Source organism: Apodemus sylvaticus, chromosome 20 (genome assembly GCF_947179515.1).
Source record: "Apodemus sylvaticus chromosome 20, mApoSyl1.1, whole genome shotgun sequence".
NCBI lineage: Eukaryota > Metazoa > Chordata > Mammalia > Rodentia > Muridae > Apodemus > Apodemus sylvaticus.
The window spans coordinates 62214753-62239916 of NC_067491.1; the positions used below are offsets into that span (position 1 = coordinate 62214753).

Here is a 25164-nt window from a genome sequence, read left to right on the forward strand (position 1 = left end):
AGACACTTAAATTTCTGACAAAAACCCAAAATCATACAATGGGGAAAAAAGAAAGCATCTAAATAATAGTGGTGAGCTAATGGGATGTCTGATGTAGAGGAAAGAAAATAGATGTATATCTATCACCCTGAACAAAACTTCAAGTGAAGTGTATCAAAGACGTTAGCATAAAGACTCCAGAGAACCAGGTAATGCTATTAAAATGGAATACAGAGCTAAGAAAAGACTTTCCAAATACGGAATCTCAAGTGGCTTAGAAGCTCCTAGTGAATTGTTCAACATTCTTAGTCATCAGGGAAATGTAAATCAAAATGACCTTCAGATTCCACAACACACCCTTTAGAATAGCTAAAATCAAACTCTCAGGTGACAGCAAATGCTGGTAAGGATGTGGAGAAAGAGGCAAACTCTTCTATTGCTGGTGGGAATGGAAGCTGGTAAAACCACTCTTGAAATCAGTGTGAAAGTTTCTCAGAAAATTGTAAATAGTACTACCTGAGGATCCAGTTACACCACTCCTGGGCATATTTCCAAAAGATGCTCTAATATGATCATATCAGCCTTTTTTATAATAGCCAGAACTTGAAACAACCCAGATGCCCATCAATGAAAGAATGGATACAATACTTATCATACAAATACACAATGGACTGCTATTTAGCTATTAGAAATGGCAACTTTGAGTTTTGCATTCAAATGGATGGAAGTAGAAAATACCATCCTCACTGAAAATGTTGAGCAGCAAAAGAACATGAAACATATGTACTACTCTCTCATAGTGATGTGGCTATTAGGCAAAAGGCTTGAAATACACACCATACAGTGAACAAACTATGAAGATCAAGCTGAAAGAAGACCAAATTGTGGATCCTTCAGTCCTACTTAGAAGATGGAAGAAAATAATAATGGGAGCTAGAGGGAGAAAATTGGTTAACAGAGCCGAGGATGAGGGGAGAAGAGGGGCAGGATACAATTCACAGACTAAATGAAGCTCAAGAGGAAGGAAGAACAAATTATGGATACTCTAGTCCTTCTTAGTAGGGGGAACTAAATACCCACAGGAGGAGATACAAAGTCAAAGTGTAGATCAGAGACTGAGGGAGAGATAAACCAGAGACTGCCCCACCTAGGGATCCATCTCATATACAGTTACAAAACCTGGACACTATTGTGGATGCCAACAAGTGCTTGCTGATAGGAGCCTGATATAGCTGTCACCTGGGAGGCTCTGCCAGTGATTGACAAATATAGAGGTGGATGCTCTCAGACAACCATTGAACTGAGCAAAATGGACGAGCTAGAGAAGAGACCCAAGGAGCTGAAGGGGTTTGCAGCGCCATAGGAAGAACAACAATATGAACCACCCAGCTCCCCCAGAGCTCCCAGGGACTAAACCATCAACCATAGAGTACACAGGGATGGACCCATGGCTCCAGATACATATGAAGCAGAGGATGGCCTTGTTGGACATCAAAGGGAGGAGAGGCCCTTGGTCCTGAGAAAGCTAGATGCCCCAGTATAGGGGAACCCCAAGACAGGGAAGTGAGAGTCCGTGGAATGGTGAGCAGGGGGAGGGGGGAGGAGTTAGGGGATTTTCGGGGGGAAATCAGGAATGGGGACGACATTTGAAATGTAAATAAAGAATATAACTAATAAAAATAAAAGTGCTTGCTCAGAGGAGCCAGATACAGGTGTCTACTAACAGAGTCTGAGAAATACAGATGGGGATGCTCACAGCCAATCATTGGACTGAGCACAAGAATCCCAATGGAGGAGTTAGACGAAGGCCTACAGGAGCTGAAGGGGTTGCAACTCCATAGGAAGAACAGTATCAACCAACCAGAACACATGGAGAGAACCATGGGTACAGCTGCATATGCACCAGAAGATTACCTTATCTGGCATCAGTGGGAGGGGAGCCCTTTAGTCCTGTGGAGGGTGGATGACCCAGTGGTGGAGAATGCTAGGGCTCTGAAGTAGGAAGGTGTTGTGTGGGTGGGGGTGGCATCATCATAGAAGCAGGAGGGATGGGATTGGGGGTTTGCTGAAGGCAAAACAGGAAGGGAGATAATATTTGAAATGTAAACAAATAAAACAAACAATAAAAAATTTTAAAGAAAGAGCATAGACTTAAAGATTTAGTTGCGAATCTAAAGTAATGTAATTGCCACGCAGTTCTCTTGTTTAGTTTTTTTTCATTACTTAGTTTTGTCAGTGCGCCATAGGGAGGATGTAAAATCCTCTAATCGACTTGTCCTTCACCTGTCTCATTGGAAATCTCATTGTCTGGGCAAGGACTGCAGTCAAAGCAACAGGTAGGCCTTCCCTCCAGAACAACTTTCCTGAATCCAGGGCTGCAGCTCTCACTGCAAACAGACCGAGGAATCTGAAAAATATTTAATACAAGATACAAAATGCTTAGCTCCTAATCAGTGCCCAAGTACATATTTTATAATGGAAGGTGTATTAATTAAATTTTATATTTAAAAACGTACAAACGTGCTATTGAATGAAAAGTGGAAATGAAGTTTGGCCAGCAACAGCGATCGCCTTCATCCTTCTGAATGTGGACAGAATCTGCCCAATTTCCTCACATCACTGCTGTCCTGATTCCCTGCCATGATGAACTTCACCCTCCAACTGCGATGTTCTGAAGACAATCCTACTTTCCTCGCATTGGTTTTGTTGCCATTTTTCCAAGATGAGACTTAAGAATAAAGGGACATCCTCTCAGTTTGTTGTGTGTCTGCCAAAGGCTTAAAAGCAAAGGCCGCCAGAAAACTGACTGTGACTGCCTTTCTAGTTGTCTTAGTTGTGGTTTCTATTGTGATCAAACACCGTGCCAATAATAAACTGAGGACAGACCTCATCAATGGAAATAAGGACAGGAGTTAAAGCAGGAAACTGGAAAATTAATAGAAATGGAGAACATGCAGTATTTCTGTTTACTATCCTGCTAATCATGGGTTTCTCACCCATGATTCTTAAACAACTTAGGACCACCTGACACCACTCCATTTTATGTGTCATTGCGATTATTTTTTCACTAATTGTTTTATTAATTTCACATACAGGATGCTACCTCTCCTAGTCCACACCCTAACACTCCTCCCCCCTGGCCTGCTGTGCTGAGAGGGTGTGGGCCCCCTGGATTTACTGCCACTCTGCCACATCATGTCTCTACAGGATTAGCTTCATACTCTCCCACTCTGGCCAAGGAAGGCAGCTAAGTTTTGGAGTGAGTCCCACAGATAGCTTAAGGACAGCCCCCACTTCAGCTTTTTGGAACAAACATGGAGTTTGAGCTGCACATCTACTACATATTTTGAGGGTGTTGAGACTATGTCTATCTCATGTATGACCTTTGATTGGTGGATTATTTTGTCAGAGCCCCCAAGGGTTGAGGTTACTAGACTCTTGGTCTTCCTGTGCAGTTCCTAAACTATCCTCAATCCTTCCATAAGAGACCCTTAGCTCTGTCCAGTGTTAGGCTGTGGATCTCTTCATCTGTGTCTGTCTACTGTTGGGTGAAGCATCTTGGACGACACTTGTGCTAGGTCTTTTTCTGCAAGCATAACAAAATATCATTAACTGTTTCAGGGATTGAGTATTGCCCCAGGATGGATCTCAAATTGGGCCAATTATTGTTTGGCCATTCTATCAATCTCTCTTCCATCCTTGCATTTCTTTTAAATAGGACAGATTTGGGGTCAAAATTTTTGTGTCTGTGTTGTTGTCCTTATCCCCCCAAGGCAGGACCAGCATGGCTATAGGAGTTGTTTGTCCTCTTCATGTACTATATCTCCACGGCTATTTTTCTCAGCTATGATCACCTGAATTTTCTACTGGTACCCTTCCTAAAGCCATGTTTCTGACACTTCTTGTGATTCCCCCAAACCCTCCACTGCTGGCAGCTACAGATTGCCTTTCATTCTTCTAATTCTCCCAACACCTGATACTGAGACCACCATTCCCTACCACCTTCCCTCTCACACCCAAGTCCTTCCTCCATCTACCAATTATGACTATTTAAAAACCACTTCTAAGTGAGATTCAAGTATGCATCCTTCAGTATCCTGCTTTATTTAGCTTCACTGGATCTGTGGACTGAATCAGAGCTATCATGTACTTTATGACTAATGTCCTCTCAAGAGTGAGCAAATACAGTGCATGCCTTTTGGGTCTGGGTTACCTTATTGAGGAGGATATTTTCTAGTTCCATCCGTTTTCCTTGAAAATTTATAATGGCCAAGTGTTTTAATAGCTGAATAGTAGACCACTATGTAAATGAACCACATTTTCTGAATCTGTTTTTCTATTGAGGCCTATCTGCGTTGTTTCCAGTTTCTGGCTATTATGGATAAGGATGCTATAAAGATAGTAGAGCAAGTGTCTTTCTGACATGGTAGAGCAGTTTTGGTTATATGCCCAGAAGCAGTATATATACACTTCTTCACGTAGTACTATTTCAAGTTTTCTGAGAAAATGCCAGATTGTTTTCCTGTGTGATTGTACAAGTTTGCAATCACACCAGAAAGAGAGGAGTGCTGCCCTTTATCTATATCCTTACTACCATATGCTATCTCTTGAGTATTTCTTTTTATTTTAGCCATTTTGATTGGTGTAAGATGATTTCTCAGGGTCATTTTCACTTGCATTTCCCTGATGACTATGGTTGTTGAACATTTCTTTAACTGCTTCTAAGACATTCAAGGCTCCTCTTTTGAGAATTCTCTATTTAGTTCTTTACCACATTTTAAAAATTTTGTTATTAGCTTTTCAAAATAAGGAATCTAATTTCTTGAATTACTCATTATTTAGAATATTAGACTTCTACTGAATGTAATGTTAATGAAGATCTTTTCACAGTCTATCAGCTGCTACTTTTGTCCTATTGATAATGTCCTTTGCCTTATGGAAGCATTTCAGGTTCAGTTATCAATGGTTTCATGATCCGTCCAGGAAATTGTCTTCTCTGCCAATGGGTTCAAAGCTATTTCACACTTTCTCTTCTATTAGACTCTGTGTATCTTGGTATTATGTTAAGGTTTGTTTTTATTTATTTATTTATTTTATTTACATTGCAAATGATTTCCCCTTTTCTGGGTCCCCACTCCCCGCAAGTCCCATAAGCCCTCTTCTGTCCCCCTATTCTTCCATCTACCCCTTCCCACTTCCCTGTTCTGGAATTCTCCTATACTCTTGCACTGAGTCTTTCCAGAACCAAGCCCACTCCTCCATTCTTTTTGGACATCATTTAATTTGTGGATTATGTCCTGAGTATTCAAAGTTTCTAGGCTAACATCCACTTATCTGTGAGTGCATACCATGATTGATCTTTTGAGACTGGGTTACCTCACTTAGTATGATGTTCTCCATCTCCATCCATTTGTCTAAGAATTTCATGAATTCATTGTTTCTAATGGCTGAATAGTACTCCATTGTGAAAATATACCACATTTTTAGTATCCATTCCTCCGTTGAAGGACATCTAGGCTCTTTCCAGCTTCTGGCTACTACAAATAGGGCTGCTATCAACATAGTCGAGCATGTGTCCTTATTGCATGCTGAAGAATCCTCTGGATATATGCCCAGTAGTGGTATAACAGAGTCCTCAGGAAGTGACATGCCCAGTTTTCTGAGGAACCGCCAGACTGATTTCTAAAGTGGTTGCACCATCTTGCAATCCCACCAGCAGTGGAGGAGTGTTCCTCTTTCTCCACATCCTCACCAACACCTGCTGTCTCCTGAGTTTTTGACCTTAGTCATTCTGACTGGTGTGAGGTGAAGATTAACGGAACAACTGAAAACCCTGGAACAAGAAGAAGCTAATTCACCCAGGAGGAGGAGAAGACAGGAAATCATCAAACTCAGGGCCGAAATCAATCAAGTAGAAACCACAAGAACCATACAAAGAATCAACAAGACCAAAAGCTGGTTCTTTGAAAAAATCAACAAGATAGATAAACCCTTAGCCAGACTAGCCAAAGGGCACAGAGAAAGTATCTAAATTAACAAAATTAGAAATGAAAACGGAGATATCACAACAGAAACCGAGGAAATTCAAAAAATCATCAGATCCTACTACAAAAACCTGTACTCAACACAACTGGAGAATCTGGAGGAAATGGACATTTTCTTAGACAGATACCAGTTACCAAAATTAAACCAGGATCAAATAGACCATCTAAACAGACCCATAACCCCTAAAGAAATAGAAGGGGTCATAGATAGGCTTCCAACCAATAAAAGCACAGGACCAGATGGTTTCAGTGCAGAATTCTATCAGACCTTCAAAGAAGACTTAACACCAATACTCTTCAAACTCTTCCACCAAATAGAAACAGAAAGAACACTACCAAACTCCTTCTTCGAAGCCACTATTACGCTGATACCAAAACCACACAAAGACCCAACTAAGAAAGAGAATTTCAGGCCAATCTCCCTTATGAACATTGATGCAAAAATACTAAATAAAATTCTTGCCCACTGAATCCAAGAACACATCAAAACGATCATCCACCATGATCAAGTAGGCTTCATCCCAGGGATGCAGGGATGGTTCAATATACGGAAATCTATAAATGCTATCCACTACATAAACAAACTCAAAGAAAAAAAACCACATGATCATTTCATTAGATGCTGAAAAAGCATTTGACAAAATTCAGCATCCTTTCATGCTAAAAATCTTAGAAAAGACAGGAATACAAGGCCCATATCTAAACATAGTAAAAGCAATATACAGCAAACCGGTAGCCAACATCAAACTAAATGGAGAGAAACTTGAGGCAATCCCACTAAAATCAGGGACTAGACAAGGCTGCCCCCTCTCTCCATATCTTTTGAATATGTTAAGGTTTTTGATGCACTTGGTCTTGGGTGTCTTCAGAGTGTTAAATATTGGTCTATTTGCCTTCTTCTATAAGCATATATTCAGTAGGAGAGATATCATTTGTTGAAGATGCTTTCTTTCTTTTTCCATTGTAAGGTTTGGCTTCTGTCAAAAATCAAGTGTCCGTAAATGTACTACAGGGAGCTGATTTCATTCCACTGATCAACTACTTTCATTTTATAGGAAACTATAAAGGTTTTATACCATTGCTCAGTATTACATTTTGAGGGCAAGGATGGTGATTTCTCCCAAAGTTCTTTTATTGTTCAGGTTCATTTAGCTATCCTTGGTTCTTGTTTTTTCCATATGAAGTTGAGAATTGCTCTTTGAAGGTCTGTAAATAATTGTGTGAGAATTTTCATAGGAATTACACTGTATCTGTAGATTCCTTTATTAAATTTGTAAAATTTAGGTAACACTCTAAATTTCCAATTTTCACTAGATTAATCAAATTCATCCATGAGGATGAAAGAGGTTTCCATCTTCTCACATCTTCTTCAATTTATTTCTTCAAGGACTTGAATTTGTTTTCATACACGTCTTTGATTTCCTTGGTTAGAGATACATCAAAATAGTTTACATTATTTGTGGTTATTATTGGTAAGGGTGTTTTTTTCACTAATTTCTTTCTAATCCCATTTTTTTAATAAATTAGGGAAATATCTCCCATAGTAATGGTCCCTCATACTACCATGTTTTATGATAATACTCGACAGGTTTTCCTTGATGAAAGAAGATCAGAAATACTATCTATACTAAGATTCCTCTCCTCAGGGAAGTTCAATTTGTGTTATTTTGAAAAAAATTTACCTTGGACTCTAGAAGTTAATGTAAACAGCCTGATATCTCTTATGTTACAATGATATCAGAAAGTACTAACTGATAACCTTTCTTTAAAGGTCAAAATAATTAGATATTTTAAAAATATTTAAAACACTTCCACAAGAATGAGCGATCAGTAAAACTCTTAATAATAATAGTTATGAGTGTATTGATGGGGTAATTATTAACAACCAAGATTTACTACATCAAGAAGCATATAAGATTTACTTAGAAACACACCTCTGTAAATCCTATGGGCCAGTTAATCATGTATTCAGATATCATCAGCTGTTCCCCCTTGGAAGCACTAGGAACAAATGTACCCACTTTCACCAATAGTGAAAGACCTGATGGAAAGTTCCAAACGTTGTGAATATCATACTCTGGATCAGCCATCCTTTTCCAGTCCAGAACCACAGGGTCACCAACATAGTTTTTGAATTGAATAGTCTTCAGAAAAGGGTGAAGCTGAAAGATATGAGAAATCGTATGATGAAGTTGAAGTTATGGATTTATAATTTAATTATGAATAAGGAGTTATTTCCTGACAATAAGGTATGATGTTAACACTGTTTTAATTAATTACCTATGGGATTGAACACAACAAAAGAAACCTTAGGAGAAAATAAATATAATTTATTTCTTAAATGTCAGTTTGCATAGAAAATGCCAGGCCAAGAAGTACCAAATGATCAAAGATAATACAGCAAACAAGTCACAACTTTTTATCCCTTTTCAAAAGATTGAAACTACTTCATTTCTATCACTATTATCTAATAGAATAAAATATAATTCCAAGAATCTATAAAATGGTACAAAAGAGCATATTACTTTGCCATGGTTGAAAAAAAAAACTATCTTATTACTCTTCCAAGTACTACTAAATGTTCAAGGACTATGGAGTGAACAGATCTCAACTTCTTTGAAAAACTAGGTATATCCTTATATTTCCGGACATTTTCACAGCCTCAATGTTTAAGATGAGGTTATTTGTGTTTGGTGGAGAGTAGGAGTGGGCTGATTTAGAGCACATACTTATGCTAATGGCATACAGGAATTTTGTATATATTTTGTGTAAAATGAACTTGAAAACCTGGATTTTTTTTCTTCTTTCTTTTTTCTTTTTGTTCTGGTTTATTTGCAAGAATGAGAACATGCATTTCAAACAATCAAATGTTTTATAAACTTAGCAACATAGAATACAATGGCAGTTTTCAAACTAGAAAGCATAGCTTAACATGAATTGGTAGCCATGATTTACATGTATGTTGACTTCTATGAAACCCAAAGATACACAGTTGTCCTGTATGCTTCACTGACTTAAAGAGTGCTTATAGTTCCTATGAATAAAAAGTCACACAACATTTCCCTAGATCCAATGACCTAATGCCCAAAAGTCGCCTGACACATGCCTCTCAAGACAGCTTAACAGGGTAACCCCAGGAGACCCAGCAGCTTGGCACTTGGATTTGGATTGCAGATACAGTCACATTGACAACTATGACTACCCATCACAACTAACTGTATGTCATGCTGTGAAACACCAAATTATTCTTATTTATCTAAAGTGGGGTATCCTCTAAACAACATTTTCATTGCCTTTACCCTATAATCACATTTTCTTGGCAATTCCCATTCTACTTTCTAAATCTACTCTAGAATTTGGATCTACATTTCCTTTTTTATAGGTTTTGTATGCTTTTCAATGTAATTATTCAGTTCCATCCTGATTGCAGTTCCTCTTTTTAGACTAATCCATCTCACCACCCAACCCCCATCAACTTCTCTGAGATGGTGGAGCATCCCCTGGGTATTCCCAACTCTAAGACATGAAGATTCCTCAGGGATCGGCACATTAATGAAAGTCTTGGTTTTTCTACTGAGAAATTATCAAGACAAATATCTCTGCTATTTTTTTTTGTTTGCTTGGGGGTTTTGGTTCTTTATCAAGACAGGGTTTCTCTGTGTAGTCCTAGCTGTCCTGGAACTCACTCTGTAGACCAAGCTGGTCTCGAACTCAGAAATCTGCCTACTTCTGCCTCCCAAGTGCTGGGATTACAGGCATGTGCCACCATGCCCAGCTATCTCTGCTATTTCTACAAAAAAGAAGAATTAGTCTGTTGAACAGAATCTTCTACAGGCCACTTATCATATATTGATATCTAAGCACTGAAATATGCACTATGTCTTATGGGTTATTGAATGGAAAAATAATATAGTATTACTAGTTTGAGAGCTTTTCAGGCATCTATTGGTGAATTTAAAATACAAAGAAAGGCACATTACCTGCCACGGGGATAACAGAGTCCTATCAATATTTGCCTGTGGTTGAACTTGTATTTGATTGAGATTCTTCTCATGGAGACTGTGGGCCACTGCATACACAGCATTGTACACATTGTAACTCTCTTCAGTCATGACCATTTCAAAAAGACTCCTTGGCAACAATCCCAAAGAGGCATTGGGCACACAGTTTTCAATGATTTTACGTGCAGAATGCAATCTTGAGCAATTGAAAAAAATCATCCACAAGATAAGAAGAAAAGTATCTTCTGGGTACTTAACAGGATTGGCTTCCTGCATAAATTTTATGAAACCAACAATCTCCCCATGATGGGGTGAAAAAGTGAGAGCCCCATGGGATAAATGTGACAGTGTATATGGATGAATACTTGGGCTAATCCATTTTTTATTCATAATCCAGATTTTATTCATTGTGTACTTTCTATGGATATTTACTATTATAGTTAATAGGAAATTATTGTGTTCATAAATTACAATCACATCTGCAGATGACTCTATAGTACGCATCTGATCATATCTTAGCAAATAATATATTGGTTCTCCCACAAACGATACTGTTTCCACAAAAGCTATGCAGGCTTTGTTCTTTTCCATCTCCATTCTAAAATCTGATGCAAACTGAGAACCTTTGTGGTCATCTGTGATGAGCAGTCCCACCCAGGTCCAGCTGAAATGAAGCATCAAAGAGGCAATACCACAGAACAGAGCCGTGTCTTTGGGGGCTACCTGGTACACAGATGTAAAATGATTTGTGTCAATCTCTGCATGATCAAAAGGCCCAACAGTAAGATGAAAGGAAATCAGTATTTTAAAAAGGAGAACAATAAATGTCATTTAAATAGTCTTAGTCTTAAAAACCCGATTTAAGTTATAAAGTTGATACTCTGCTCAATAGTTCTTAATGTCACATCTCATCTCCTGAGTGTTTCCCGAAAAATTATTAAAAGTATCAAAGTTTTAAATTGCCTTGTGTACTGTTCACCCTCCTTACTCTACATCAAAGTAAAAAAAAAAAAAAAATAACAGACTGTGTCCGTACTTGTCTTTCTATTTGCTCTTTAATGCCAATTAATCAAAATCTCTCCTTTACATTTTGCAAACAGCTAATTCTGAGAAAAGAAAGCTGGCTTCCCACCACTCACATCATGTGCACTCACCTGAGGAAATTTGTAAAGACCCAACAATGTCCCAATGATTTCAGATGATTTCCATGATATTCCAGTAAGTGTAGCAGCCGATTTCCACTTTTTTCTACAATAGTAATTAGGGATAAATATGCTCAAACCTGTGAGCCAATAGAATACACTCTTCAGAATGTTCCTTTCAGTATCTGAGAGACTATATATCTCAAGTCCCAGAGACGTGTTTGGTAAAACATGAGGGTTCAAGTTGATTTCATTGATGGCAAATAACATGGCCAAAACAAGTTGGTAGTTTCGTATATCCATCCTGCATAGAAGTATCACAGCATTCATATTGGGAACTCATAACTATTATACCTATAACTTTAAAGCAATGGCTTTTATATTCTGAAAGCTTGTGTTTGCTTAGAACACACAGTCCTTCAACAAATTCTTCATTTCAAATGATATGCTGAAGAGCAAAACTTATTAATTATATATCCAAGAGAGTTTGCTTTCTCTGACTTCCAGATGTGGAAATATAACATAATTCCGTCGTAGAATGAAATATATTTCTTCACAAATTATCCACTGTACTTATCTTCCAGTATGCCAAACCATGAAAAATAGTTTATTTTTCATGAACCACCAGATTCATGTGATATACTATTATGAAAGAGCTCACTTTGTGAATTCAGTCTATCTGTGGCAAGATTTGGCTTTTGAAAAACCTGTTCATTTTTGGTTTATCCTGGAAAATAGATGGATGCAACCTTCTCTGTGTGGGCCAGAGATTAAATAACTATTGCAAGATGGAATGGCTAGAAAGGGAATCATATTGTGTAAACCCTCAGAGCCACTAGGTACCTCATTTGCATGGAAAACTATGTTTTGTGGTATGTGATCACATGTCTTATGTCCTTATGTGGAAAATATGGCAAGTATCCAATTCAGGAATGTAGTAGGGAGTTAGGAGATGCCTACAATCTCTGGTGGGTTCCTGGGTACCAGGGTGCCAGGGTCTCAGACATACTCAAGCTTACTAGGTTTCTGGCTTTTTCTTCTATCCCAGACTCATCTCCTTAAGAAAACTAGGAGCTGGGTGGCAGTGGCACACGCCTGTAATCCCAGCACTCTAGGAGGCAGAGGCAGGCAGATTTCTGAGTTTGTGGCCAGCCTGGTCTACAGGGTGAGTTCCAGGACAGCCAAGGAACTCTGTCTCAGGGAACAGAGAAACCTGGTCTCAAAAAAAACCAAATCCAAAAAAAAGAAGAAAGAAAGAAAGAAAGAGAGAGAGAAAGAAAGAAAGAAAGAAAGAAAGAAAGAAAGAAAGAAAGAAAGAAAGAAAACTAGGAAAAGGATCAAGATTGGTGGCAAGTTTCTATGTTGGCGCACATTGTGTGATGTTTTGTCACTATTATTGGATTGCTGAATTCTAATCTTTCAGGGAGTAAAGCACTGGCTTAGTTGTCAGTTCTTGGTTTTGCTATTTCTACAGACCATCAGTGGCCTGATATTTTGTGAACATTCATCCTTCCTCACTTGCCTGTAGGACGTAAGATATATCTGATTACCAATAGCTGGGAAGAAAGTGAATAGCAAAACTTCCAGGAGATATAGGGATACTTCAAAGCAGAAATCAAAGGTGGGAGTCTTGCTAGCAGGACACTGTGGTTTTTGGATGGACCTGAAGATGAGCAGAGAAGTAAAGTGGACCACATCCAGGACATAGTGGCAGGTATTACAGTGGAGAGTTTCAAAGTTTTCTGGTAATCTGCTCACCTAAAACTCCTATGCCTTGAAATATTGAAAAGCATCTGTCATTATCTATATCACTGGTGGGTGCATGAGTCTACTACATACAACCTTATTAAACATGCAGAAGCAGGCCTATCTGTAAATTCCATATGAGTCTGTCTATATCTTGCTTCCAGACAACCCTGGATATACATTAACCCTATCTCAAAGAAAATGAAAAAGTAGAAAAATTTCACTGTGAAGTCACAAATATTGTTAAAAGTACCTAAGTTATCGCTTCTTGACCTTTTGGCTAAGTTAGATGCTCTCCACTAAATGATTCTGAAATACAGGAGAAAGAAAGGAGTCAACATAGTAGGACTTCACTGCTAAAGAGGACAGTCAGGTCTGGAGGTCAGAATAACATATGAACGCCTAGCCTCAAGTGATTTGGTGATTTCTGCTTTTCCTCACTGATGAGCACTCATAGAAGCCCACATAAGCTCTGAAGCTGCAACATTGACAGGATATTTTCCCTGCCCACAAACAACATCTAGTTTCACTTCTGGTTTCTATCCCAGAGCTGAACCTGTGCACCAGCTCTCTATGCCAAAATACTGCCAGTAGAGAGTTAGTCTCCAAGTAGTGATGACAAACCTATGAGCAGTGATAAGACTACCAATCTGCTCTGAGGGACCTGACCAGAGTCCTCAGATCGCAGGAATCAAGGAGAAGTGTGAGATAGAATCGCTTGGGTTTCAGTCACTGCCCAGAGTTAACCATGGGCCACAGAGAGAATTCCTCCCAGAGAGAACTGATATCAAAGGAGTGCTGACACGCAGACTTGCAGAAGGGACAAGCCACAATCAGGGACAAGAATACCAACTAACACCAGAGATAACTAGATGGCAAGAGCCAAGGGGAAGAACATAAACAACAGAAACCAAGGCTACTTGTCATCAGGATAACCCACATCTCCCACCACAGCAAGCCCTGGATACACCAACAAACCAGAAATCAAGGCTCTCATTTAAAATCAAATCTCATGATAATGATAGAGGACTGTAAGTACATAAATAACTCCCTTAAAGAACAGGATTGAAGATCCAGAAATGAACCCACACACCTATGGCCACTTGATCCTCGACAAAGAGGCTGAAAACATCCAATGGAAAAAAGATAGCCTTTTCAACAAATGGTGCTGGTTCAACTGGAGGTCAGCATGCAGAAGAATGCGAATTGATCCATCCTTGTCTCCTTGTACTAAGCTCAAATCCAAATGGATCAAGGACCTCCACATAAAGCCAGACACTCTGAAGCTAATAGAAAAGAAACTGGGGAAGACCCTTGAGGACATCGGTACAGGGAGAAAGTTTCTGAACAGAACACCAATAGCGTATGCTCTAAGAGCAAGAATTGACAAATGGGACCTCATAAGGTTACAGAGTTTCTGTAAGGCAAAGGACACCATCAAGAGGACAGATCGGCAACCAACAAATTGGGAAAAGATCTTCACCAATCCTACATCAGATAGAGGGCTAATATCCAATATATATAAAGAACTCAAGAAGTTAGACTCCAGAAAACCGAACAACCCTATTAAAAAATGGGGTACAGAGTTAAACAAAGAATTCTCACCTGAAGAACTTCGGATGGCGGAGAAGCATCTTAAAAAATGCTCCACTTCATTAGTCATTAGGGAAATGCAAATCAAAACAACCCTAAGATTTCATCTTACACCAGTCAGAATGGCTAAGATTAAAAATTCAGGAGACAGCAGGTGTTGGAGAGGGTGCGGAGAAAGAGGAACACTCCTCCACTGCTGGTGGGGTTGCAAATTGGTACAACCACTCTGGAAAGCAGTCTGGCGGTTCCTCCGAAAACTGGGCACCTCACTTCCAGAAGATCCTGCTATACCACTCCTGGGCATATACCCAGAGGATTCCCCACCATGTAATAAGGATACATGCTCTACTATGTTCATAGCAGCCCTATTTATAATTGCCAGATGCTGGAAAGAACCCAGGTATCCCTCAACAGAAGAGTGGATACAAAAAATGTGGTATATCTACACAATGGAGTACTATTCAGCCACTAGAAACAATGAATTCATGAAATTCTTAGGCAAATGGATGGAGCTAGAGAACATCATACTAAGTGAGGTAACCCAGACTCAAAAGGTGAATCATGGTATGCACTCACTAATAAGTGGTTATTAACCTAGAAAACTGGAATACCCAAAACATAATCCACACATCAAATGAGATACAAGAAGAAAGCAGGAGTGGTCCCTGGTTCTGGAAAGACTCAGTGAAACAGTATTTGGCAAAACCAGAACGGGGAACTGGGAAGGGGTGGGAGGGAGGACAGGGGAAGAGAAGGGGGCTTACGGGACTTTCGGGGAGTGGGGGGGGGCTAGAAAAGGGGAAATCATTTGAAATGTAAATAAATTATATCAAATAAAAAAAAAAAAAGAAATACAGGAAAATGCAGGAAAACAGGTAGAAAGTGTTAAAGAGGAAACACAAAAATACCTTAAAGAATTATAGGAAAACACAACCAAATAGGTTAAGGAACTGAACAAAACCATCCATGATTAAAAATGGAAATAGAAACAACAAAGGAAACAAAAGGAGACAACACTGAAGATAGAAAAACTAGGAGAGAGATCAGGACTCATAGATGCAAGCAGCTCCAACAGAATACAAAAGATAGAAGAGAGAATCTAAGGTGCAGAAGACACCATAGAAAATATTGACACAACAATCAAAGAAACCCCAAAATGAAAAAAGTTCCTAACTCAAAACATCCTGGGAATCCAAGACACAATGAAAAGACAAAACCTAAGGATAATAGGTATAGAATAGAACAAAGATTCCCGACAGAGAGGGCAAGTAAATATCTTCAATAAAATTATAGAACAAAACTTCCATAACCTAAAGAAAGAGATGCCCATGAATATATAAGAAGCCTACAGAACTCCAAACAGACTGAACCAGAACAGAAATTCCTCCCATTACATAATAGTCAAAACACAAAATGCACAAAACAAATAAAGAATATTAAAATCGGTAAGTTTAAAAGGTCAGGTAACATATAAAGGCAGACCTATCAGGATTACACCAGACTTCTAAACAGAAACTATGAGAGCTAGAAGATCCTCAGCAGATATCATACAAACCCTAAGAGAAGACAAATGCCAGCCCAGGCTACTATCTTTCTACAAATTCAGCCCTGCAAAGGGTAACAAATGGAAAATTCCAACAGGAGGAGGGAAACTATACCCTAGAAACAGAAGAAAGTAATCTTCTTTCAAGGAACCCCAAAGAAGATACCCAAAAGAAAAGAACATAATTTCATCTTTTACAACAAAAATAACAGGAAACAACAATCACTATTTCCTAACATCTCTTAATATCAATAGACTCAATTTCCCAATAAAAAGATATAGACTAACAGACTGGATATGTGAACAGGATACAGCATTTTGCTGCATACAGGAAGCAAAGCTCACAGTCAAAAACAGAAACTACCTCAGGGTAAAGGGCTGGAAAACAATTTTCAAAGCAAATGATCTCAGGAAAGAAGCTGGAGTAGCGATTCCAATATTGAATAAAATCTACTTACAACCAAAAGTTTTCAAAAAAGATAAGGAAGGACACTTCGTACTCAACATATGAAAAATATTCCAAGGAGAGCTCTCAATTCTGAACATCTGTGCTACAATTGCAAGGGCACCCACATTCATAATAGAAATTTTATTAAAGTTCAAAGCACACAGTGAACCTCACAATAACAGTGGGTCACTTTAATATTTCAATCTAACCAATGGTCATATCATGGATACAGAAACTAAAGAGAGAGACACAGTGAAACTAACAGAATTTATGAAACAGATGGATTTAACTGCTAATTACAGATGATTTAACCCTAAAGCAAAATAATAAACCTTCTTCTCACCATGGTACCTTCTCAAATTATCTACCATATAATTTGGACACAAAATAAACATCAACAGATCCAAGAATTTTTAGTTAATCCCATGTATTCTATCAGACCACCACCGAATGAGGCTGATCTTCGATAACTACAAAAACAGGAAGTCCGTGTACACATGGAAGTTGAACATCTATCTCCTCAATGTTAACTTGGTCAGGAAAGAAATAAAGAAGGAAATGAAAGACTTTTAGAATTCAATGAAAATGAAAGACACAACATACCCAAACTTATGGGGCACAGTGAAAGCAGTGCTAAGAGGAAAGCTCATAGCTCTGAGTGCCTCCAAAAAGTAACTGGAGGGAGCATACACTAGCAGTTTAACAGCACACCTGAAAGCTCTCTTACAGAAATAAGCAAATACACCAAAGAGGAGTAGACAGCTGGAAATAATCAAACTCGAGGATGAAATCAACCAAGTAGAAACAAAAAGAACTATATAAAGAATCAGCAAAAGCAGTTGTTGTTTCTTTATCAACAAGATAGTGGAAATACTTAGCCAAACTAATTAGACAACACAGAGAGAGTATCCAAATTAACAATGTCATAAATGAAAAGGGAGACATAGCAACAGAGATGGAGGAAATTTAAAGAAATTATCAGGTCCTAATACCATAGACTATACTCAACAAAATTGGAAGTCCCTTTCTCAGAGGAACCATAGCACCCTCACTTAAGTCCTCCTTCTTCTTGAGCTTCCTGTTCTGGGTAAATTGTAAATTGTTTATTTTGAGCTTTTGGACTAGCATCCGCTTATTAGTGAGTGTATACCATGTGCATTCATTTGTGACTAGGTTACCTCACTCAGGGTGACACTTTCCAGTTCCATCCATTTGCCTAAGAATTTCATGAATTCACTGTTTTTAATAGCTGAATAGTATTCCATTGTGTATATATACCACAGTTTCTGTATCCATAATACTCACAGGAGCAATAAGGGAGGCAATGTGTGGAGCAGAGTCTGAAGTAAAGGCCACCCAGTGACTGCCCTACGTGGAGATTCATCCTATAAACAGTCACCAAACCCTGATACTACGACAAGAAGCATGTACCAAAAGGAGCATGCCATGGCTGTCTCCAGAGGGGCCCTGCCAGAGCCTTACAAATACAGAGGCAGAAACTAGCAACCAATTATTAGACTGGGCTTGTGGTCCCCAACGGAGGATATGGAGGGTGGTCCGGAGGACTGAAGGAGTATATAGACCCCTGGGAAGAACAATGACTTCGGACACCCAGACACCCCAACACTCCCAGGGACTGAACTATCAACAAAGGGGTACACATGGTTCCAGCCAAAAATGTGTCAGAGGAAGACCTTGTTAGGCATCAGTGAGAGGAGTGGTCTTTGGTCATGTAAAGGCTCAATAGAGGCCCCAACAAAGGGAAACGAACAGGGGGAATGTGGGGGGGGGAAGGTGGGACTGTGTCGGGTAGAGGGGCATATATGTGGAGGCAGGGGGTGGGAGGAGGTGTAGGGAATCTTTGGGGAGGGGGGCTTTTGGGAGTTGGTAAATTGGGAAAGGTTTTACCACTGGCAATCTAAATGAAGAAGATACTCAATAAAAAAATAGTAAAAATAAATTAATAAATAAATGCACAGGGCCAGAAGATTTGAGGGTAGAATTCGATCAGAATTAAAGACGTCTTAATACCAATAAACCCAAACTCTTTCACAAAATAAAAACAGAAGGAACACTACCCAATACATTTTACAAAGCCTCATTTATGCTTTGTAAAGCCTCATTTATGCTAAACCACACAAAGACCCAACAAAGAAAGAGAACATCAGAACAGTTAACAATTTCCCTTATGAATATTGCTGTAAAAATATTCAATAGAATTCTAGCAAAATGAATCCAAGAACACTTCAAAATGATTATTCACCATGATAAATTTTGCTTCATCTCAGGGTTACAGAGATGGTTCAATATATGGAAATCCATCAACTTAATCCTTTATATAAACAATGTCAAACAAACAAAAACCCACATGATCTTCTCATTGGATCCTGAAAAACTTTTGACAAAATAAAACACCCCCTCATGCTAAAAGTATAGGAGAGATCCGGAATTCAATTCCATACCTAAACATAATTAAAGAACTATAAAGCAAACCAACAGAGTTAGAGAACAGGAGTAACCAAAGAGGGATAGAGGAGCAGGAGGGCAAAAAGGAGGGGCATGAACAGGTAATAGAAGAGACAGGGGAGAAGACAGAAAATAAAACAGAAACAAGTAGCAGTGGAGATGTCGAAACTGGGGCAACCAGAAGACAGTCCCAGACTCCAGAAAAGTGAGAGGCTCCCAGGATGCAATGGGGATGGCTTTAGTAGTAATATCCAAGAAAGAGATACAAAACCTCTACACACAACCTCCAGTGGAGAGTCATGACCCCCAGTTGAATCATGATGCCACCCATGTAATTCAAAACTTTAAACCCAGAAATATTCCTGTCCAAAGGAAAGAGAGAGACAAAAATGGAAGAGAGACTGAAGTAAAAGCCATCTAGAGGCCACCATGAGAGGAATTCATCCTACCTGTAGAAGCAAACACCCACAATATTGTTGATGTCAAGGGCTTGCTGGGAGGAGCCTGATATGACTGTTCTCTGAGAGGTTATGCCAGCAACTGATTATTACTAATGGAGAAACTAACAGGCAACTACTGGACTGAACACAGGGATCCCAATAGAAGAGAAGGGGAAGAACTGTAGGAGCTGAAGGGGATTGCAACCCCATATGAAGAGCAACATCAAGTAACTGGACCATCCAGGCCTCCCAGGGACTAAACAAGCAACCAAAAATTGTACATGAACCAAGACATGATTCCAGATACATATGGAGAAGAGGATGGCCTTCTCTGACATCAAGGGAGGGTAAGGAGGCATGATTCTCTGTGTAAAGGGATGCTAGACTGGTGAGGCAGTACGGGGTGAGTGGGTGGAGGAGCACCCTCTTAGAGGTAAAGAGTAGGGGGTGAGGGGCAATGTGATTGGGAGCTTTGTGGAAGTGGAACTGGGAAGGGAATTCTCATTATAAATATAAACAAAAAAGGATAAATAATGTATTTGTATAAGAAAAAAGAAGACAGCATAGATAAAATAGATATATCATCAAATAAAATGTTAAATTTTAAAAAATTCCAGACCCAAAACATCCAGAAAAATCTTGGACAATATAAAAAACAAGTTTACACACATAGAAATAGGAGAAGTAGAGAATCCCCATGTCAGAAATCCAGGATATTTTAACAAAGCCTTAGAATAAAAATGTCATATCCTATAGAAAGAGTTGCCTATAATCATGCAAGAAGCTTACAAAATACCAAAAAGACAAGCTAAGTAAACATTCCTGCTACATAATAATCAAAACACTAAGTACACAAACGAAAAGAAGAAATACAAAAAAAGATTAAAACTAAAAGAGAAAATGGAAAGTAATATATAAAGTCATACCAAATAGAATTACATCAGAATTCTTAAGAGACACTCTAAAAGCCATGTGGGCCCAGGCAGATTTCATATAGACTCCAAGAGACCACAGATATCCATGGATAGTATTTTACCCAGTGAAACCTTCACTAACAATAGATGAAGAAAACGAGATAGACCATGAGAAAGACAAAGTACAGAATGAACTTGTAGAAAAATTCAAACTAAAGGAAGTCAAATGTAGCCCTGAAAATTCAGGCAATAAATAATCTCATACCAGCATAACAAAAGCAGCAAAGCAAACATACACTCCACCCTACCACCAACATCAATACCTAAAATAAAATAACAAGAGTTAATAATCATTAATCATTGTCTCTCATTACCAATGGACATAATTCCCTGAAAAACAACACAACCAAATAAAATGACTACAAAATCAAGATGTTACTTTGCTGCATAATACAAACACTACTCAACATCAAAGATAAAAAAAAATTATCTCAGAATTAAGGCCTGGAAGGTGTTTCCAAACCAATATCCAAGAAGATCAGTAAGGTCACGTCTACCAAGATAGACTTCCAGCTAAAATTGCCAAAAGGAGATGGGGAAGTGGACTTCATACTTACCAAGGAAACATCTACCAATAGTATACTTCAATTCTCAACAACTATGCCTCAAATTCAAGGGCACCAATATTTGAAAAGAAACATTACTAAAGCTCAAATCCCATCATCCTTCACACCCTTGTAGTGCAAGATTTCAATATTCCACGCTCACCAATAGTCTGGACATACCAGACAAAAACTAAACATAGAAATTGTAGATGTAATAGACAATATGAACCAAATGGACATAGCAGATAACTAAAAAGTATTTCGCCCAAACACAAAAGAAAATACTTTCTTCTGAGCACCTCCTCTAACACTCTTAGAAAATTACCACATAATTATAAAACAAAGTATATTTAAACTCATGAAAACATTGAAATAATCCTTTATATTTGATCAGGAAAATACTAATTAACAGGCTATCAACAATGACATCACTTGTAAGCTATCATCAATGACAGAACAACAAATAGCATAGTAACTCATGGACACTGAAGATATCTTTTCAGAATAACTACTGGATCAAGGTATAAATAAAGGAAGAAATTAAAAACTTTGTTGCTATTCAATGAAAATGAATACAGATCATAATCAAAGTTGTGGACTCAATGATGTTGTGCTAAGAGGAAATGTTAAAGCAGTATGTACTTTCATAAAGAAATTGGAGAGATCTTCTACATTCAACTTAACAGCACACCAGAATATTCTACAATAAAAAGAAGCAAACTCATGCAAGATAATTGCATGGTAGGAAATAGTCAAACACATGGCTGAAATTATTACAACTGAAACAGAAAGAACAAAACAATCAGTTAAACAAGAGTTGATTCTCTAAAACAAACAGGATGAAAAAAAATGTTTATCCAAACTGACTAAAAGTCACAAAAGCTGTACCCAAATTAACAAATTCAGAAAGAAAAAGAGGCAAACAACCAAAGATAACAAAGAAATTCAAATAACCATTAGTTCCTCCTTTAAAGACCCTTCTTCCACATAATTGGTAAAAGAGGTAAAAGAAAGGGACAGTTTTCTTCATAAATACTACTTACCACAGTTAAATGAAAATCAGATAAGCAGAGCAAATTGACCTGTAGCCCCAAAGGATATAGAAGAAGTCATTAAAATCATTCAATTAAAGCAAAGCAACAACAACAACAAAAACTGAAGGTCAGATGGTTTTAGAGGAGAATTCAACAAGACTCTCAAAGAAAGACTAATGCTAATCTTCCTAGAAATATATTCAAAAGGAACATTGCCCAATTCATTTTATGATGCCACTGACACTCTAATGACCAAACACCACAGAGTGTAAGAAAGCCTGTTGTAGAAAAATTTCTACTGAAAGTAGGTGAAACTACTCAATAAAAGACTTGCAAAGAACTGAAAGGGCATTGACAACATCATCTACTATGATCAACCGGGTCTCATCTCTGAGATGAAGAAATGGTTAAATATATACAAATCTTTCAATGTAATCCACGGTATGAAAAACCTGAAAAAAGTGCATAATCATGTCATTAAATGCTGAAACAGCATTTGAAAACATGGAGAAACTTTAAAGATAAATAGTTTTCTACTGATCTGTGGTATAAGGGACATACACTTAAGAAAGCCAGTTTACACCAAGCCTAAATCGAAGAAAGCAATTCTTCAAACATCAGGAAGAAGACAAAGCTGTCCACTATCTCCAGAACTATTTAATATAGTATTTGAAGTTGTAGATTGAACAATAAAACAGAAAAGGTGTTTATGGGAATTCAAATTGAAAAGGAAGCTATCAAAATATCACTATTCACAGATGATATGATAATATAAATAAGTGAGTCCAAAGTCACATATACTAAACTAACCAAATATTATCAATAACCATCTTATATGGAATCAATAAGGAGACCAAGGAAGAAATTGCTAGTGAACCACTCTATACAACAGCCACAAATTATTTAAAAATCTTGTGGTAACAAACACCAAGCAAGTTAAAAACATGTATAATAAAAATGTTCAGTCATTGAAAATAAATTGAAGATGTCAGAGGACAGAGATCTCAAGAGCTGATGTAATAGTAGGATCAACATAATGAAAATGGCCTTCTAATCAAAAGAAATCTCCTGTTTCAACTTAATCATTATCAAAATTACAACAGAATACTTTTCAAAACTTAAAAGAATATGTAACTTCATACATAGAAATAAAATCCCACTGTAGATAAAACAATTATGTACAATAAAGAAAATCCCAAGGTATTACTTTCCCTGATATCAAACTGTACTACACAGCAATCGTAATAAAACCATCAAACAGGTTTATTAATAGAATTAAACGAAAAAACCCTTATTGGAATCCATACACCTATGGACAATTGATCTCAGATAAAAATCCAAAAATTATACAATTGTAAATAAGAAAGTATTTTCCATGAATTGTTGTGGTCTCACTAGATGTCAATGATTATAGAATGCAACTAGTTGCACATCCAGGTTTTGCAGAAACCTAAATTCCAAATAGATCAAAGATATTAACATTAGACCAGAAATACTGAATCTAATCCTAGAGAAATTAGGGCAAACCGTTGCATGCATTGAAGAGGAAAGACTTTCTGAACAGAACACCAATCATGCAGTTGCTGTACATTATCACAGCTAATAAAATGATAATAAAAAAGGTTTGGTAAGGCCAAGGAAAGACCAGTTGTTCAAAACAGCAGTCTTCAGAATGCAGAAAGATTTTCACCAATTCCACTTCTTGCAGATAGCTATTATCCAAAATATTTAGAGTACTCAAGAGACTAGAAAACAACAAATCAAATATTTCAATTAAAATGCAGTACAGATCTAAACAGAATTTTCAACAGAAAAATCTTAAGTGTCTGGGAAACATTTAAATAAATGTTCAAAATTCAACAGAAAAATGTAAATCAAAATGATTCCGTGATTTCATCTTACACATGTCTGCTTGGCTAAGATCAGAAACAAAAGTGACAGTTGACACTGGTGAGGACCTCAAGGAAAGGATGTGCTTGCTCCTCCATTCATGGCAAACTTCTACAGTGACCTTGTCCATCAGCAACTCAATAGCCAGCCATACCTCTTCTGAGCATACATCAAAATATTCTACAGTTGTGCCCAAGGACATTTGCTCAACCATGTTCTTTGCAACTTACTGCATAACAGCCAGAAACCAGAAGCAATCTAGATATCCCTCAGTCAAAGAACAGACAAAAATGTGTTAAGTTTACATACTGCCATAGTACACAACTCTTTAATAGAGCATCATGGAATTTGGAAGTAGATTTATCCAGAGCAAGCTTATCCAGACCCAGGAAGATGAACATGGCATGTTCTCACTGACAAGTGGATTAGTTCTGAGGTACAGATTTGGAGAGAGCAAGTAAGAAATAGGGATTAAGGGACAATGCAAGAATAGCCCCAATGTAACAAATATTAGTGTCATGTGTGTATAAAGAACTTGTTCTTTGCCAGGCGGTGGTTGCACACACATGTAATCCCAGAACTCTGGGAGACAGAGGCAGGCAGATTTCTGAGTTCGACGCCAGCCTGGTCTACTGAGTGAGTTCCAGGACAGCCAGGGCTATACAGAGAAGCCCTGTCTCCAAAAAACAAAAACAACAAATAAAAAACAAAAACAAAACAAAAAAAAAACCAAAAGAACTTGTTCTTTTGTTTATTACGATGTACTTTCACTTCCACAGTACTATTGTCATGTTATTTAGTTAATTTAAATCACCTTACACCAAAAATACTACGGTTTAATGATTAGGATGTTTTGGGTAATTTGAAATCCACCAAATATCCTTGTAACTGAAGGCATCACTAGCAATATTTTTGCTGAAAAAAGTTAGTTATTTAAACACCAGTATATTAAATGGATCAAACATGTAGACTTCATTTTATTGGGAAACACTTCAGCTTGGGGTTTTCATGCTTGCCTGCTGTTTATGATACCAAAATATTTTTTTTGATTAAAAAAATACCTTCCACTAAACTATTGCAAATTGGATTAATAATAAAAAATCAGAAAATGAGTTCAATTACACACACGTATATTGAAACTCCAGTGTTAAGGCTCATAATTCTAGCCACTCTAAAGCACATGATCATTGTGTTCATTGTGACCATGACACTTGCACTTGTGCACATAGGAACGGAAAAGGAAGAATATCAGAAAGATCCTTTTTCAAAATGACTGTGCACAGCATCACTCTATTATAAAAGATTTAATCAGAAGCATG

At 37.8% G+C, this 25164-nt stretch overlaps 1 protein-coding gene across 1 annotated transcript in view; it reads right to left on the minus strand.

Moving 5' to 3' along the window:
* The window catches only part of LOC127670980 (vomeronasal type-2 receptor 116-like), a 37827-nt gene that overhangs the window by 10843 nt on the left and 1820 nt on the right, over nucleotides 1-25164 (minus strand). Inside the window, exons 2-5 of the mRNA XM_052165607.1 lie at nucleotides 11179-11470; nucleotides 10004-10810; nucleotides 7958-8185; nucleotides 2263-2386 (exon numbers count right to left, since the gene is read on the minus strand). Coding sequence (XP_052021567.1) covers nucleotides 2263-2386; nucleotides 7958-8185; nucleotides 10004-10810; nucleotides 11179-11470 — 1451 coding nt within the window. The remainder of the gene's footprint in view (nucleotides 1-2262; nucleotides 2387-7957; nucleotides 8186-10003; nucleotides 10811-11178; nucleotides 11471-25164) is intronic.